The following is a 17,019-nucleotide window of genomic DNA, read 5'->3' on the forward strand; positions in this document are numbered from 1 at the left end:
CATTGCCCACTGACGTATAATGGGTAGGGACAGTGACGACATTGCCCACTGACGTATAATGGGTAGGGACAGGAGCGACATTGCCCACTGAAGTATAACGGGGCGGGACAGGGACGACATTGCCCACTGACGTATAACGGGGCGGGACAGGGACGACATTGCCCACTGACGTATAACGGGGCGGGACAGGGACGACATAGCCCACTGACGTATAACGGGAAGGGGCAGGAAATACATTGTCCATTGACGTATAACGGGGTAGAGACAGGACCGACATTGCCCACCGACGTATAACGGGAAGGGGCAGGGACGACATTGTCCATTGGCGTTTAACGGGGTGTGACAATGACGCAATTGCCCACTGACGTATAACGGGGAGGGGCAAGAACAACATTGCCCGCTGACGGATCACGGTAAGGACAGGGACGACATTGCCCAGTGACGTATAACGGGGCGGGACATGGACGACATTGCCCAGTGACGTATAACGGGGCGGGACAGGGACGACATTGCCCAGTGACGTATAACGGGGCGGGACAGGGACGACATTGCCCAGTGACGTATAACGGGGCGGGACAGGGACGACATTGCCCAGTGACGTATAACGGGGCGGGACAGGGACGACATTGCCCAGTGACGTAAAACGGAGTGGGACAGGGACGACATAGCCCACTCCTGACCCTAAATGGCCTTTTGACTGCACGATCGTTCTGCTTCGCTGCGTCAAACACGTGGTATATTGTCAAAAGTGTTGGTGTGATACACGATATCGAATACTGGCTTCTCGAAAAAACAATGAATATTTCATTTACTTTATTAGTCGTTTTACAATGTTACAGAGGAGGCAAAGCAAAGGTACGTACCTAAATAATCCTTCAAGAGTTAAACCTCCCTTCACCTAACATTATTTAACTGTTCTGATGATAAACATATATGTGTTGTGTGAGTATAATTCACGAACAGTCGATGAGTTTCTATGGAATATAGCAATGAATTTGACAACATGAGAGAGCACAATCCATTCCGATACAATTAGAACGTACAGCGAAACATGACCACCTTGATTCCCTTTGTTTGATAAATGTCAGCGTTAATGTTACTTACTTTAATAATCTGCCGCCAAGACCGACAACAGTGAGGAATGCAACTAATGGTCCTGTGTGATTAACTCTTCGCTTGATATTCATGTATTTTATTATTAAATTTTTGAAGTGGATAACAAGACATTTTGTTGATCATTTTAACGAAAAAGGGTCTATAAAGTATTTTCGTTTCATATGTTCATGTTTAAATACCTATTTGCAAAAATAAACGCCAAAACTAACGAATGAACAACACGTAGAAACATGTAAAAGGAGTTGCGTTATATACACTAAAGGAAGAAGAAAGGCGGCGGTGCAGCCGGAAAGAAGCTGAATGCACTGAGCAAGGCGGCTCGGAAGGCTGCGGTTGCCAAGAAGCTGAGCAAGATGACGAAGAAGGAGAAGGAGCAGTACCGAAAGGGGAAGCGGAACTCGGACAGCGAAAGCGAGTTCAGCTACCGGAGCTACGTGAGCGACGGAGGCACACGGCACGTGGCCAGGAGGCGACGCCATGAGGACGGGACGTACAGCGATGAACACTCTTACCACAGCAGCCAGGTCAGTTATAGATCTACATAAGACAAGCTGAAAAACTAAATATCAAGCCCGAAATATTTTTTAAAGAAATATTAAAAAGGAAACCGCTGTAAATGCGATCGTTGCAGTACGAGTTACAAATGTGTCTTCCAATTTGTGATCTCCACTTTTCACGAATTAGCAATGACTTGAAAATCGATTCAATTCAATTCAATTAAGGGTAAGTTTGCTTCAATTCAGGTGCATGTACTTGTTTCATTGTTTCAACTCAGGACGAAGACGGTGAGGCGAGGCGGCGGCGAAGACGGAGGGACCGGGAACACGGGGCGGACAGCGCGCATAGCTACTACAGCGTGGTTAGCGAGGGCGGAACCCGTACGGTACGGCGACGACGGAAGCGGGAAGACGGTACCTACAGTGACAGTGAGGCCTTCAACAGCGACAAGGCGGGCACGGACAGCGAGGGTGGCAGAAAAGGAGAGGATGATGGAGACTACGGTCTAGATAGGGATGATAAAAATTCAGGTATGACAAGTTACGTTATTTAAAATGTGTATTATGCACATCGTGAACCAACTATTATGATTGACACGTCGACCTCTGAATGCATATGGCGTTTATAATCGTACGATGTACCGACGTCTGTCTATAACTTTTTGCGGAATGAAAACGTAATAAGTCGCAATAAAATGAACTAGTTATCACAGCCGGTAGGAGATGACAGTCATACAATTATTTCACCAGAAGGAGAATCTGAGGACTCTGACGTGAGCGTATACAGCGAAGTCAGTGAGGGAGGCACCCGGCATCAGATGCAACGAAAACGTATACGTGACGCTGACGGCAACATCGTCGGTTATGGCGAGCCGGAACCTCATAAACCCAAGAAGAAAACGTCAAACATCGGGGATGTTGGTGAGTGGTCATTTTGTGGATGTTACTGATCAGCTGTTTTGAATTTGAAGGCGTCAACAGAGTCTAAATTTCAAATTTGGTAAAGGTTAATGTTACATTCTTAAAATGTCTGCATTTTGTAAAATACCATTTTTATATTTATTTTCTTTCTATAGGGTCGGACAGGTAAGCATTCATGTTGGATGATTTCACAGTTTCACTGAAACTAACATATCACAGATCTTTATTTGTTCGTTATCTGTCATGTCACCATTATCAAATTTAATACACTATTGATGCAACAACATTATAATTATATATAGTGTGTGTTTGCATGTTCCATTTTCATTCATTTATTGTTAAATACCTTCACGTTATGTTTTACGCTTGCGCCAAATTCAAGAGAACCGATATTGAAACACTTCAACATTACAGTTTTATATGTTGAAAATATATTTCAAAATTCATTATTAAAAAAGAAAATATTTAACCAATTAATGTGGCCTCCGTACGTTTAACATGGCATGGCCAGTTAAACTGAACCGTTCTCAGTCAAATATCTGTCTGTATCTAGCCGTATTCAATAGTTATAGTCAAACATTAGAATGTTATTATTTAAATCTACATGATTTCATTGAATTGTAATAGTAATTAACAAATACACTGAATGGACTCATTGAAGCCGCCTGTCTTAAGTAAATTTAATTTTGAATATGAGGCCGGGTATATGACTCCTCGAATGTGTGTGTCTCTCCAGAGATAAGAACGAGGCCCTGGGGAGTCTGAATCAAAAGAGGGACGGGGAGTTACTCAGAGAGGTGACCACGGACAGCCTGAAGGGCCTCCGAGAGGATGGCGAGGACCTCATACCACCCAACATCGACTGGCCAGGTGAGAGAATCGTACTACATGAATTATAATGGGCATGTTTCACGAACAATGCGAAGTTCTTTTCAGAAATTTCAGTTGAACAAATACAGCTCTCGGTATTATTAACGCAGCTGACACATTGCTTATTCTAAGGTCCTTAAATATTTTATGGCTATTCATCTTTTTCATCTTAAAACATTGGCCTGTACACGATCTATAGCTATTAAGAAGGCGTGTGTTCTATAAAAATTTCAACAAAGATCTATAATACACGGAAATGTGCAAAATAAATCACAAACATGCTTTTGTAATGTATAATCCTACTCCAGGCCGGGATGCTGCAGAGCAGGAACAAAAGATCCTACAGGAGACGGAGGAGCACATACCCTCCGACTTTAGCGATGCGACCACCGAGGACGACATCGACCTCTCCAAACTGACCCCAGCCCAGCGCCGCCAGTACCTCGCCGAGAAGGAGCGCCGCCGGAAAGAGAGAGAGAAACGCCGCCGGGAGAAATACGGGGATAGCTATGATGAGATTATGAAAAAGAAAAACGCGTTAGTATTAATACGAGTTTAATTTATTTTATTGAAACGTTTGTAAGCATTTTTAATTGCCATCAGCAGCAGCAACAGCGTAAGCGACAATATGAACAGCAACAGTTTTAGCAGCATCTTTGACAATAAAAACATCGACAATAACAAGAACAATAATTGTTATTACAATCACACCTGAAATTGCAGGTACAAAGTTTGTTTTGGGGGTTATTCAGTTTTATAAACAAAAATGACTTCACAACAGCCTATCTTTTCTATTATTGGTAATGTTCACGTATCCAGAAAGAAGCATGAAGAGTTGTCTAAGAAACTAGCGGAGAAGGAAGCGGAAGACAAGGCCCGTAAGGAGGCTGAGGAACGTCAGGGGAACGGACGCGATCGGATGGGCTCCCGCAGGTGGAGCAACGCGTCAAGTCTCAGTACGTAGCCAGATTTCGAGTGTTTCGTCTCGAGTTGGTGGAAAGGGCAAAGAAAAAGTGCATCTATTTTTGTAGGACCAAGTGATAACATTGCTGGCCAATTTGCTTCATTTTCTAAGAACGATATTATAAAAGTTACATAACAATCATTAATGTATTATGACTTTATTATATTCCCTTTATACAAAGTCGTAACCACGTGCTAAACCTTAACGTTCCAGGGGGTGGCGGTGGGCGGCCAAAGTCGATGGTGACGTACGACAAGGCGCCTCCTCGGGGATTGTCGGACACCGGCGCTGTGGACAAGAGGGAGATTGGGCTCGCTCACGACGAGTATGTCATACACTTTGTAATTGAAAATAATTTAGAAATCAGTGTGTGTTATTGAAATTCGATTGATCATATGCCTTATTGTGCAAATCGAACAATTGTAGTACATGTAGTTCTAAACTCACTATGGTTATAATTTTTTAGATGGTCACGGAAGGATAAGAAAGGGAGAAGGGGCAGCGCAGGTTTGTGAAAATTTGGTTTTAAGATTTGACTCTCCTTTATGGTATAATTATGCTTAGCTTTAGTGTACTGACTTTATTTTGGGAATGCTAGAAAGTTCCCATTTAATATCTAGTTCCAATAAGATAGTACAATATAAAGTCATTTAACAAGAACTGAAATGATGTTGAAGTAATCTCCAAGTGTATTTTAGCGAGTGATGGGAGTGACATCATACCCAAACTCCATCGGGAGACAACCATGCTGAAACAACTACCCACCATTCCACAGGGACGTGTCCCCGGTAAGATTCCATTTGTTATGGCGTATTTTGTTTCGTCATTTTGAGTGAAACATTCTATATACAGTATTAACTGTTTTATTTGCATGTATATATTTCAGATGACGAGTCATCAAAGAAGAAACGCAATTTCGGAAACTGGGTTAGTAAACATGTGCTTTCTCCCTTAATAGCGATTTATGGCCCTAAGTAGGAATCACCGAAATAGAAATTTACCACTGTTGCAAGTTAATTAAATGTCCATATTTGAAAATAAACATTGCCAAGAACTAATAGTAACTGCGATGTGATGCGACACAAACGTGTACATATGTTACAGTCTGACGACGAGACAGACAACCAGGTTGAGAAAGAGATAAAGGATGAGCCCGAGCCGCCACCCAAACTAGAAAAAGGTCCGTGTTTGTATGAATTGCTCTTTATCCATTTAATGTATTCAAGCAGTGTGAAATGATGCGTATTGTGTATTAAAAGTAATCTACTTATGTATACACCATAGAACAGTAGCTTTTTCATCTGTTCCATTTTATACATTTTTTTAATTAATTGAAAATGAATACAAGTGAAGTGTTTAAGCATGCGATGTTTGCTTGGTTGCTTAAAATATAGATTCTACAATATATCCCGTACCTTTGCATATGAAATACCTCCCGATCATGTTAAAATCAACCAAACAAATATATATATGGCAAAAAAACATAGTTTTTTCAATTTAAAAAGTTCATAGAGTTTTATGCTCGATACGAATGTGTTTGTATGTAGAGCCGTCCACGCTGTTCGAGGTAGGAGCTGACGGGAAACTGCGGCTTCGTAACAACTGGAAGAAGATCGACCTTAGCAAGATCACAAAAGAGGAACTGCTCGCGCTCGGTATTGACCCAAACCTCTCCGCCAAGGAGATCGCCAAGAAACTCAAGGTAACAGGGAATTTATGAATGTTTAATTCTCTTAAATATTATTTTTCAATGGTAGAATGCTTCTTAAATAGTAGAATGCTTCTTAAATAAAAGCCCTTATGAAAGTCTCTGTAAAATGTACATTTATAATAGAATCGACCAGAATCAATAATAAGCAGGAAATCCTGAAGTTAAGTTTGATTTATACAAAGCATGCGATAGTGTGTTTGGTTTATATACTTAAATCGGTTTTATTATTCATTTATTAAATTTGAAAAAAATGTGAATTTTATGAATTATTTGCGAATAGGCATATCTGTGGTCTTTCATTCTCATTCATCAGAGGTTTGATTATGGTAAATATGTGGTACGCATAGCATCATCACTCCGGTGAGCGAGAATGTGGTCTTTGAAAGAGTATGATTATTACAATTCTAAAATTGTTGTAGGATCACGCATATGGGATTTAATGATAAAGCACCCTAAACAGGTTGCCAATCCATTGTGAGCCGAATACTGCATGTACATTGCCTCCTCAAAAGCATAGTATTCTTTCAATTAGAGAGTTAGACGTTGGTTCTGACTATCGGTACGATGGCCAGATATGGGTGTTTTTGTAATTCCAAAATATTTGTAAGATGCGCGTAATCAAATAACGGAATAACATTAATAGGGCAGGTTAAACATAAAGTCGCAACGAGAGATAAACATCAACATATTACAACAATAAAAGCCAAGTCTTTTTGCATATTTTCGGGAAATGAGGCATTAGTGAAAATACATCTTAGCTTTTTTACATTGAAACGCTTAAGCTTACCATACAGCCCTAGATGGGAAACGTGAGATGATCCTGTTATATTTAAATACAGTGTAATTGATGAAGCAGCTTTAGTAAGTGTTCATGCGACTCTATCTATCATGTATATGTGTGCTGCAGCAAATGTTCGGTAAGGACGTCCAGATCGTTCAGGACGGTGTGTTGATCGGAACGAAGGGAATACACGAGTACGACCGTAACGTGGATGACGACACCCTCGCCCGGGACCCGGACCTAGACGTCAACACACGTACGTATAATGAAAACATTGTGATATTAAATTGCATGTCATAAAATCAGCCACCCAATATTGTTTATTTAAATGACCTCTGAAGGTTGACATCAGCACAACATACATATAGACGTGGAACTCATGAGCACACAGTATTTAAATGAAAACTAATTCAACGCCTTTAAGTACGTTAAGCGATCGTAAAACGCTGATGAACGGGAGTGAATTACGTGTGTAAACATACAAATAACATATCCACCGATCCAGGAAATATATCCAATCAGCGTCTACATGTCACTTTAAAGTGATTGGCGAGGCTATATGCATTCATAAATATACCGTTGCAGTTACGGGCGTGCGGCGCGTTAACGTGATAATGACGCGGGGCGGCCAGGAGCTGCAAGATCATATGAAGAAGGTCATACGCCTCAGCAAGCTCGTCGACCAGTACGCAAAGGATCTCGACGAAAAAGGTAGATCATTGTTATTTAGATTAAGGATATATAATCTACTTGTTGCTTAAGATGCTTTATAAACAAATTTTGACGTAATAGCACTTAACAAGATGTCCATTCAGAAACAGAAAAAAATAAGGAGTTGAATAAATCATTTAAATTTCACTTGGAAATTTTGTCAACTTCGCTGAAAAAGACGATATAATTATGATAGAGTCTTAGAGAGTCGCTCACTCTACACTGAAGGTTCTGTATGTGTTTATAGCTGACATCGACTTCCTGTCCCATTACCGGCTTGTGGATCCTGCCATGATCGAGGCGTATGCTCGCGCATTCGTCGTTGAGGACGGGGACCTGGATGCAGTCATCAATACAAACGTAATCATGGATATTTATATTCAGTTTTTAATGAATCGGCGATTGCCAGTTTGAATTGAAGATTTTCATGGAAGAAAAAGTAAAGAATGCGTTTAAAAAATCGGCTCCTTACATGCTCGTGTTTCATGTTCCAATAAAAACACTGCTATTGCCATATTGCGATTAACAAGACAAACAACAATATTGTTTATTCGCAGGAGGCGCGTGTTGCCCTGGACGGTGTGCCCTCCATTCAAAACATGACGTCCAAGCAGATGGAGTACGTGATGCGCGTGCTCAAGATCGACGAAGCCACCCTGATCACCTTCCGGATGTTCGCTGTCGTCACAGCGCTCTGTGAGAGGGTTACCCACATGGAGTACGTAAACAACGTTCCTTTCATTCTTTAGTAGTTGAGAATTGTTTCATGAGTTGATTGTTTGATTGATTCGACCATTATCAGTTATTTATTTCCTTCTATTATTTGCACATGGCAATCGTACGGACATTTATAAACTGGAGATAGTGAACGGACGCCATACAATTGTCCTTATACCGAATGGACATTTTAAAAAACTCCTTACATACTTATTTTCTTGTCAGTTCCCACGCGTAAAATCTAACACACGTTGGTAGATAAGGAATGAACACAAGCTACACAGAAAATACTTTACTCAATATCCATTCTTTCTTAAACTATTTGTATATCTAACGAGATTTCACACAACCATATTCTTCTTAAGTTCGTTAAGCCAGCGCCTCCTGGAGATCTGTAACCTGGCTGACATTGAGCGGAAGTTGGAGCTTTACAAAGCGATGTTCTACACGAACACGGAGTCAGACAGGGACGCTAACTACATCACTTCCGAATCCCTCAAGATTGAGCTGATCGCCGGCGGACTGAACTGGAAACAGCAGCAGTACATCATGGAGAGGATGGAGCCGAACCAGTTCGGAGATGTACGTATCTGCATTATGTGGCTGGTGATTCTAGAAACTGTGAAGCCCATTTGCATAACTAATTGAATCCATTGAAATATGATATGAGAATAATTTATAACAAAATGGAAGTTATCAATACTGCAATTGCTATTCAATTCTAAGTTAACAGTTATGAACTACTAGTATATACATTTGAAATTATTCTGTCACGAAATCATTTGTCTTAACAATCAAATGATAGTTCTATATGTCCCACCAGATTTCGTTCCTGGACTACATGTGCTACATCCCGCTGTTCTTGTCCATGCACGACAACATCGTGTACAACCCTCTCGATATGTCGAACCAAAAGTACCAACAACCGCCCCGCGAGCGCCCGCCCTCCGTACAGAGGGACATGAACCCGCTAGGTAAGACAAAAGTGTACTTGCAACGATACGTGTTCATCGCTAGGTTTCCATTACTGATGGCGCAAACCAAAATGGCAATGCAGTTTATTATAAGAACGGGAATCACAACTCTGGACTTTTTGAGTCTAGATGAGTTATCGGCGTGCACGTGTTCAAACATCGAACAGTTCGTCATGTATACATGCACCAAGCATTCTGTCCATTTATTTTTATTGTTACTGGGTAATGAAGATTAGCATAAATTCTACAAGTGCAGGATTGAGTACCAGTTTTGATTTTAAATTGATATTCCCTGTTGTTATGCTGGTAACCCAACATTTATTGAATGAGTAATAACCCCGTGTATGGCCGTGTGCGTTATATATTTGTTCCGTTTGGTCCACTGTTAATCTCTGTTTCATGTACCAGCGTATATAATAAGCGTGTCTTGTATCCCCCACACAGGATGTGATCTGACAAAGCAGTCCGCGTACTGGGTGCGGAAGAAGGCGATGGAGATGATGTCAGGGACCTCGAATAACGCCGTGCAGGTCTCGCGTAGCTACATGGACATACTCAAAAGATACAAGGCAGACAGATACACCAGGTACGGCACCTGTACAACGGGTTGGATGTATATACATGTAGAACAAATATATGTAACGGCTTGGGCATTTGATACTAAGTTGTAGTAAACTGTTTCTGGTTTAACTCATGCTTAATAAAAAAATATGTCGCACAAAGTGTGCAGCGCATTGCATACCCATTGAAGTATGAAATGCTTTGCACTCCATCGAAAGTTGACCATGGTCCATATGCATACTAATGAATTAGACCTATTTCCTTTATTGTTTGTACATGGTAATCTTGTGCAATTCAGGTTGAAGAAAGTAGATGATCAGCGAGCAAAGAATATGTCGCTGGTGAGGGAGCCGACGGCCTCTTCTATTTCTGAAGACTCTGGAGATATGATCTACTGACGTACTCCGTTATAAAGCGATATTCTCCATGCTCCATTATAACGCAATGCGACAGCGACATGATGTCCTTCGTCCGCATATAACGCTGGCGACTCTCCTAGCAGCCGCGTATTGACACTTTGCGAACTGATACACGCACCGCCCCTGGTTTATGTTCACTGGAGCACACCTTTACAGCACCTTGTAGCATAAACACAAGTTGTGGTGTCCTTAAAGAAGGTTTTCCTACGCTAGGAAGTAATTATAATCATTGTGTATTTTTTCATACCGGATTTTCAGATTTTATAAATTCTACAATAGGAATACTGACTCTAACAGGAACTATTTGGTTTGAGAAAATAATTTGTTTTTGTCAGTTCTATAAAATGACCCAAGTGTGAGATATTATGATACAAGTTTATGAAACATACATTTAGGTCTTTCTTGTTCTTTTATACTTTGTTTCTTGTTTTTCTGGAAGAGTACTGATAATAAATACGAAAAAGCCGTACATATTTTATTCTTTTAGAAATTGATATCCGTGTATAATACCAAAATGAGCTTTTCCAAATAGACATACACAAGATAAACATGACATGTAACGTTGAGTTTATGAACAAACGTCTTCTTTAATGACTTGGAAAATAGTGTTATAACTTATATCATAGTATGTGACATCACGTCAACGTAAGTATATACAGAATACGACGCGCATCCGTCATGTACCGTCACACACCCATCGTAAACAAAAGCAATACTCGTACACACGCGGTGTGTTACTTCGCTAGCTGTTCCCAGCGTTTAGAGCAGTCGATCTTCCCGCCTCCACAGAGAGCAGCGTGCTTCTCTCCAAACTGGCTTATCACAAACTGTCCTGTCGGGACATGGCTATAAAGCCCACAAGATTTCACAAGTAAGAGGTCCGAAAACGGCGACGGAAATTGAGCACCTTCATTCCAGTCCTTCGGCCTTGAAGTGCACAACACGTGCATCAGCCCTACAGAGAAGGCAAGGGCAATGTGTTCTCCCACCTCGGCCGTGCTGGCATCAATACTCAGAGACCCCGTCTCTAGATCAATATCAACCGATTGTAGTTTAACATGTTTCACTGGAGATGAACGGCTGTATTGTAGCGAAACAACCTCTGTCACTTCTTTGGTTAAATGAAAGAACTTTATCTGCATTGTTCCATACGGAATACTGTCCCCATCATCTGGAATTAAGGATAAATCATATAGTTACTTAAAAATCTAGCTTAGCTATAACTGAACAACCGTTTTTTAGTAATGCTATTTCAAACTATTGAATTAATGGCCTAAAACTGAAACTCAAACGAATATTTGAGTACGTTTAGCAGCCATGAGTATAAAACCATTATGTTATTTTCCAGCACATAAAGTTTTGAATTGCTATTGGAAACAAGAGTTGTTTGTCAGGGGTTATCTACTGGTAACACCCAACATCAAGTTTGAGGACAGTCGGTGCAGTCATGGTCAAGTTATCACTCGGGTAGGATTTTCACATTTAATGACATTATGCACCATTGACCTGATGACCACTAATCAATAAGGGCCATCTTCTGGTCACACCAAACCTCCATGTCATGTTTAAACCTACTGGTCTATGCGATGTCCAGATATCACTCTGACAAGCTTTTTACAATCAAGGTCATCGTGACCTTAACCATTGATCTAATGACCTCAAAACCAGGGGTCATCTACAGGTCACGACCGAAACCTCCATGTCAAATTTTAGGGAAATGCATTGTAAAGTTATCACTCGGTCAAGCTTCTCGAGTTTAAGGTCACTGTGACCGTGGCCTTTGATCTGATGGCCACAAAATCAATTCGGGACTTCTACTGGTCACGCCCAGTCTTCATGTCAAGTTTGAGGGACATGGGTGCAGGCATTGTCAAGTTATCATTTTGACAAGCTGTTGGCATTCGATGTCATTGAGACCTTGACTTTTGACCGGATGACCCCCAAACCAATGAGGGTCATCTACTGGTAACGTCCAACCTCTAAGTAAAGTTTGAGAACCATAGGTCCAAGCATTGTCGAGTTATTACTCGGACAAGCTTTGGTCAACCGACATTCTGACTGACCGACCGATACGTGGCAAAGCAATTTACCTACTCTTCTTCGAAAGTGGCCATATAAAACGGTTACCGGTCTGTTTCTGTACTGTCTTGGACGGTATCCAGCGGCCAGTAAGTATCCCCCAGTCGCCCTTGTGGCTCTTGATGGTCATCGCATGATCACCTTCACGTGGATTCAAACAAGGCCGGCTTGAGCTAACCTGTATGCATGTACAATAACTATGTATTCGGAAGAAATCATGTATGAGTATTTACTGGCCGTTATGTCGCTTGTGCTAATTACAAAAACGAAGTTAGACTTATTGGGCAGATTGTTCAGAACAATGTTTAAGTTAACAACGTTGTTAACGTCAAGGTTGTTAACTCTAAAATTGTTACGGCGTTCGACGTTTAATGGTTACACTTGTGATCTGCTGTAACAATAAGTGAGACAAATGTGTTAGCTGTACATGTTTATACTCAAAAATGTGAGCACGCCATCGAGTAATTTATGATTGAAAGGTCACAATGATGTCGTTTATCACGTTGTTAACTTAAACAAAGTTCTGAGCAATCAGCCCATGATTAAGGGAACAGAAGATTCTAAGCATCCAAGCGTCCTAGTAAAGAGCATTCGTCATTTATTTCAACACTACACAAAGATTTTAAATATAAGAACTCACCTGGGATGTCAGTGGTAGCTGGTCGAGGTGTGTCAGGCTGGCGAAGGCCACAGGTTTGTCCTCATACAACACCCTTATACAGGATAGAGTCAGTGGTGAGCTCTGCAGCACTCGAACAGTGAACAGAGTCTTACCATCACCATCCAAGAGGCTGAGAGAGTAGATAACGCCATTATTAAGATTTTAAACTTATCAACATACAGTCAGGTATTTTAAACGTCTTCAATATGAATTAAAGACGGGAAATTACCGTTATAATTACTGCAAGTTTACAATTGCATAATGTAATAATCTTAATAATCTTAAACATAACTGATTCAAACAGAATTGTATAATGTCTATTTAATTAAATATCAGTCAAAACATTTTAAAGTTTAGAACCCACGTGTGAACAGCTTCGCGACATTCATTGGGTCTTCCAGTAGGCAGCCTTTCCAGCGGCATGGGTCCCCACGACTGCCGGACAGTTTCCGGTACGACAGACGACTTGAACTCCCCGGCCTGTATGACTAACTTGCATGTATTTGGCTGTATATTCCTAATCGAGCCCTGCAATTCTAGCTGAGCACTTCGCATGTCCACATTACAATCAAAATTAGTTTCTTCTTTTGAAAGACCATTTTTCACCAGCGAGGCAATATCTATCACTCCTGTAGTTAATTGTTCATACTTCGTACCAAAAAGTAAGAATTTTGTTTTTTTCTTCAGTGAAATCAGCAAACTTCGTTCCTTTTCGGTAGTAATTGGTAATATGACAGAGTCAGGCGCCCATGAAATGAAATCATTTTGTTTTGTCTGTGACGGCAATGCCGTTTCAAACACGTGCTTGTTCGTCTCAGGTCTGTCTGTTGTTATTTCTAAAACACAGTCGTTGATACTGATGCCTGCATCTACATCCGTCAATTTAAATTGGTCAAATTGGATCTGAAAGTCTTTGCTACTCATTGATAGGAGGTCATTTGAAGACAGATCGTAAAAATATCCAGCATATGGATAACCACGATACATAGCCCCATATGACGCGAAAGGCTCGTCAAATAAAGATTGCCATTCTTCTGAAGTGCTTTTGTGACATGTGACAAGATCTGAACCCTCGGTTCTGTCATTCGTGGAGTCATCATGGTTAAAAACGAAGCCAACAATTCGCTTCGTGTCAGCTGCATATGCCAGTGGGTTAACTTGGTGGGAATGCCACATGAGGTCTTGGTCGAAGCACGGAGTAATAAAACCATTCACCTTTGTCCGGAGATAGAGAAACTGCTTGTACCTTTGTAGGGAGTCTTGCAAGTAAAGCGTGTCCTGATAGTGAGGCAGTGAAACTTGGTAGAAGAACACGCCCTGGCGTGAGGCCGCTGCAATAATATCGTAGGATATCTTCGAAGAAAAACTTTCGAGCTTCGATTCATCAAAAGGAGCTTTGTAACTTGGATGGAATGGTTCGTCTGGATACTTTTCTGACCACAAAGACGTTGCCCGTTTCTGGTCCGTACCAAACTGCCACTTATTCTTTAACGTATGGTCAACAACACTTCCACATACAGCCTTGCAGTCATCGATGTACTTTTTGGGGGACAGCATGTGACAATGCCACATCCACTCGACATCAAGCGGCCCGGACAACTGTTTCCCGGGGTGGTCTGCAGCGAGCGGCAGCCAGTATCGTTCGTATCGGTAGAGGGCACGCCGCAAGTTGGCCACATTTCTGAGAGAGGTTGCTCGATCTATAGCACACAAAAACTCTAGGTGGTTGTGGGCCTGACTCACCAAGTCGACACTGAAGTGGAGCTTCCTGGCTTCCTCGATCTGGTCCATGATATGGAACGTTACGTCCCTGTATGAGAAGAAGTTACACCGCCACTATACTGTCATTCGCGCATGCACTGCAAAGGAACGAAACAATTCCTTAACCTTAAATCATGCACTCGCCAATTCGCATTGATTTAAAATGCATTTTTTTGGTACTCAAATGCATATAAATAAACCAAGAGCGCCACGGAGCGCATGACAACGACCGTCCGTTGTTTTACAGTCACAGAAGGGACATTACTCAAATAGTATTTAAGCAAGAGTAATGGGCCTTGCAATACATAAGCTTATTTCTCTGGTAGCATTATACAAAGTTTCATTTGAATATATATATTAGACGGCTTTTGACTTATAAAGACACCAAGGCTATGAAAAACAGCCAAAATATGTAATAGCACGTTATATATTGAAATGCCTTAAACCAAAACTTCCTAGGTTTGTGTTAAGGACGTTTAGTATGTGTTCTCAATGTTTTCCTATTTAAAATAATGCTAGGTATTCTCAAAAGCCATGATCTTTACCTATGCATTTAGCAATGTTTACAATGATTTCTGAGTCAAATGGCATCAAAGTATGAATTTAATGTTTTGTTATACATGTATATAGCCAAATATAATATTCAATTCCGCTTGTTAATGCGGATACTTTTTATCTTCCCTCGGACCATTTCTTCGCGGATCAATGTTTTTGAATAGTGTGTATTTCAAAATAATGTAAAATTTACTGTAGATTATATATGTTTATATTTTATTGATAATTGATTTTACAAGAATATGGTATGAAGTGATCATAAAGTTAATGAATCAAATGTGAAATTATATAAACTATTTCTAAATCTAATTCTAATAGATCTATAATTGAGAAATAAACACACTACTTACCTTTCTTCCGTTTTATAATACCGGTCACAGTTAAGAATAGACACTACAGGTAAACTCGCGTTAAGCAATCCATGAGGGCTGACTAATAAACAACAGTATTTCAAAATGATCTATTAAAGTACTACTATTTATAATCGCTAAACTATAACATTGTTACACCTTAAACATAATTAATAGTTTACAATAATTATTCAGGATTAATAATAATAATAATAATAATAATAATAATAATAATAATAATAATGATAATAATAATAATAATAACAATAACAATAACAAAAATGATGATGATGATGATGATGATGATGATGATGATGATGATGATGATGATGATGATGATGATAATAATAATAATAATAATAATAATAATAATAATAATAATAATAATAATGTAAACTAGAAAAGAAAATTCGTATTGTATCCGGATAAAATTGATCGTTTTTCAAATCGGATAAAATGTAAAAAAAAATTTAATCCATTTACGGTATTGACACGTTATTTTAAAAATGTTTCTCACTATTGAAATATTTATCGTGCGCATTCTCCGTCTAAATGGTCCTTACCAAATCCACTGCCACCATTGGCTCATCCTCACTCTCCATCACATGCCTCATAACTATATAATGCGTAGTGTAGAATCTGCAGGATCGTCTTTGCACACACGTGTATTAGAAAAGCACATGTCGAAGTGATTTTTTTTATAAATTTACACTAAAGCGTATTATTTCCACCGCCATCATTTTGCGTTGTAAATGATGACGCATTCGAAGACATGTGTATAATTATAATTATGAATATTTCTTCAATTATAATCAACAGTTTAACAGTTTTTGTTCAAAAGCTCAATTACTGCAATGTTGACTATTCTAAGGCCCATAATCCTGGCATGTATGTACAAGTCTGGCTAGTTTTCAGAGGGAAACAAGCTCTCATAGATATCTAGGTACAGTGTTCTGAATCGCAAATGGCTTATGTGCTATGCGTTGGTGGTCACATTGTTCTCCAGTTATCCTGCTTACTTAAATAGCGCAAGCATTCAGTCAGAAACCTTGACTTTCGTGGTTGATTAAATCATCGATCACATATACACCGACCAGATTGAATGTAGAGTTTAAATCGAACTGGTAAGAGGACAGTTAATGTAGTGGAAAATATTATGTTTCCAGTCTGCGTATATTTCGCCGGTGCTAAATTATTAAAATTCTACTAGGTTAATTCCCAATTATTAAATGGCAGGGTATAGTTTAAGGTTTGTTGTTCGTAATGAGAATAACAAGTTGACTGGTAACGCACCTGCCCAATAAACTATTTTTTAAAACTGATATTTGTACAACACAAATATAAACATATATTATACCTTACATAAAACGG

The 17,019-nt window shown here is 39.9% G+C and overlaps 2 protein-coding genes across 3 annotated transcripts; one reads left to right on the plus strand and one right to left on the minus strand.

The window, feature by feature from the left end:
* Positions 1–5,438: 5,438 nt before the first annotated feature.
* LOC128217494 (uncharacterized) lies at positions 5,439–10,221 on the plus strand. Its single transcript, XM_052924654.1, has 10 exons — positions 5,439–5,548; positions 5,916–6,070; positions 6,987–7,116; positions 7,446–7,571; positions 7,819–7,931; positions 8,129–8,289; positions 8,654–8,870; positions 9,112–9,262; positions 9,707–9,848; positions 10,122–10,221. The coding sequence occupies exons 1-10, from the start codon at positions 5,443–5,445 to the stop codon at positions 10,219–10,221; spliced, it is 1,401 nt and encodes a 466-aa protein (XP_052780614.1). The 5' UTR covers positions 5,439–5,442.
* Positions 10,222–10,704: 483 nt separating this feature from the next.
* On the minus strand, positions 10,705–15,724 carry LOC128216712 (uncharacterized). 2 transcript variants are annotated; one of them, XM_052923358.1, is made up of 5 exons: positions 15,649–15,724; positions 13,347–14,841; positions 12,962–13,112; positions 12,370–12,499; positions 10,705–11,413 (listed from the first exon to the last, which is right to left on the minus strand). In XM_052923358.1, exons 2-5 carry the CDS (start codon positions 14,771–14,773, stop codon positions 10,977–10,979), a joined length of 2,145 nt encoding a protein of 714 aa, XP_052779318.1. In that variant the 5' UTR covers positions 14,774–14,841; positions 15,649–15,724; the 3' UTR covers positions 10,705–10,976. The 2 variants fall into 2 exon arrangements, with proteins under 2 accessions (XP_052779318.1, XP_052779319.1); XM_052923359.1 differs by having other exon boundaries at positions 11,293–11,413; positions 12,333–12,499.
* Between the last annotated feature and the right edge of the window lie 1,295 nt (positions 15,725–17,019).

This window comes from Mya arenaria, chromosome 14 (genome assembly GCF_026914265.1).
Source record: "Mya arenaria isolate MELC-2E11 chromosome 14, ASM2691426v1".
NCBI lineage: Eukaryota > Metazoa > Mollusca > Bivalvia > Myida > Myidae > Mya > Mya arenaria.

Bases quoted from the DNA above. Each gene is read 5' to 3' on its own strand.
- LOC128217494 (XM_052924654.1), top strand. From the start codon at position 5,443: ATGCGACACAAACGTGTACATATGTTACAGTCTGACGACGAGACAGAC. The intron at 7,932-8,128 runs GTAATCATGGAT...GTTTATTCGCAG, and splicing joins ATGCAGTCATCAATACAAAC to GAGGCGCGTGTTGCCCTGGA. The intron at 9,849-10,121 runs GTACGGCACCTG...TGTGCAATTCAG, and splicing joins AAGGCAGACAGATACACCAG to GTTGAAGAAAGTAGATGATC.
- LOC128216712 (XM_052923358.1), bottom strand. From the start codon at position 14,773: ATGGACCAGATCGAGGAAGCCAGGAAGCTCCACTTCAGTGTCGACTTG. The intron at 13,113-13,346 runs GTGGGTTCTAAA...CTACTCTCTCAG, and splicing joins TGTCGCGAAGCTGTTCACAC to CCTCTTGGATGGTGATGGTA. The intron at 12,500-12,961 runs GTGAGTTCTTAT...ACATGCATACAG, and splicing joins AGCTACCACTGACATCCCAG to GTTAGCTCAAGCCGGCCTTG.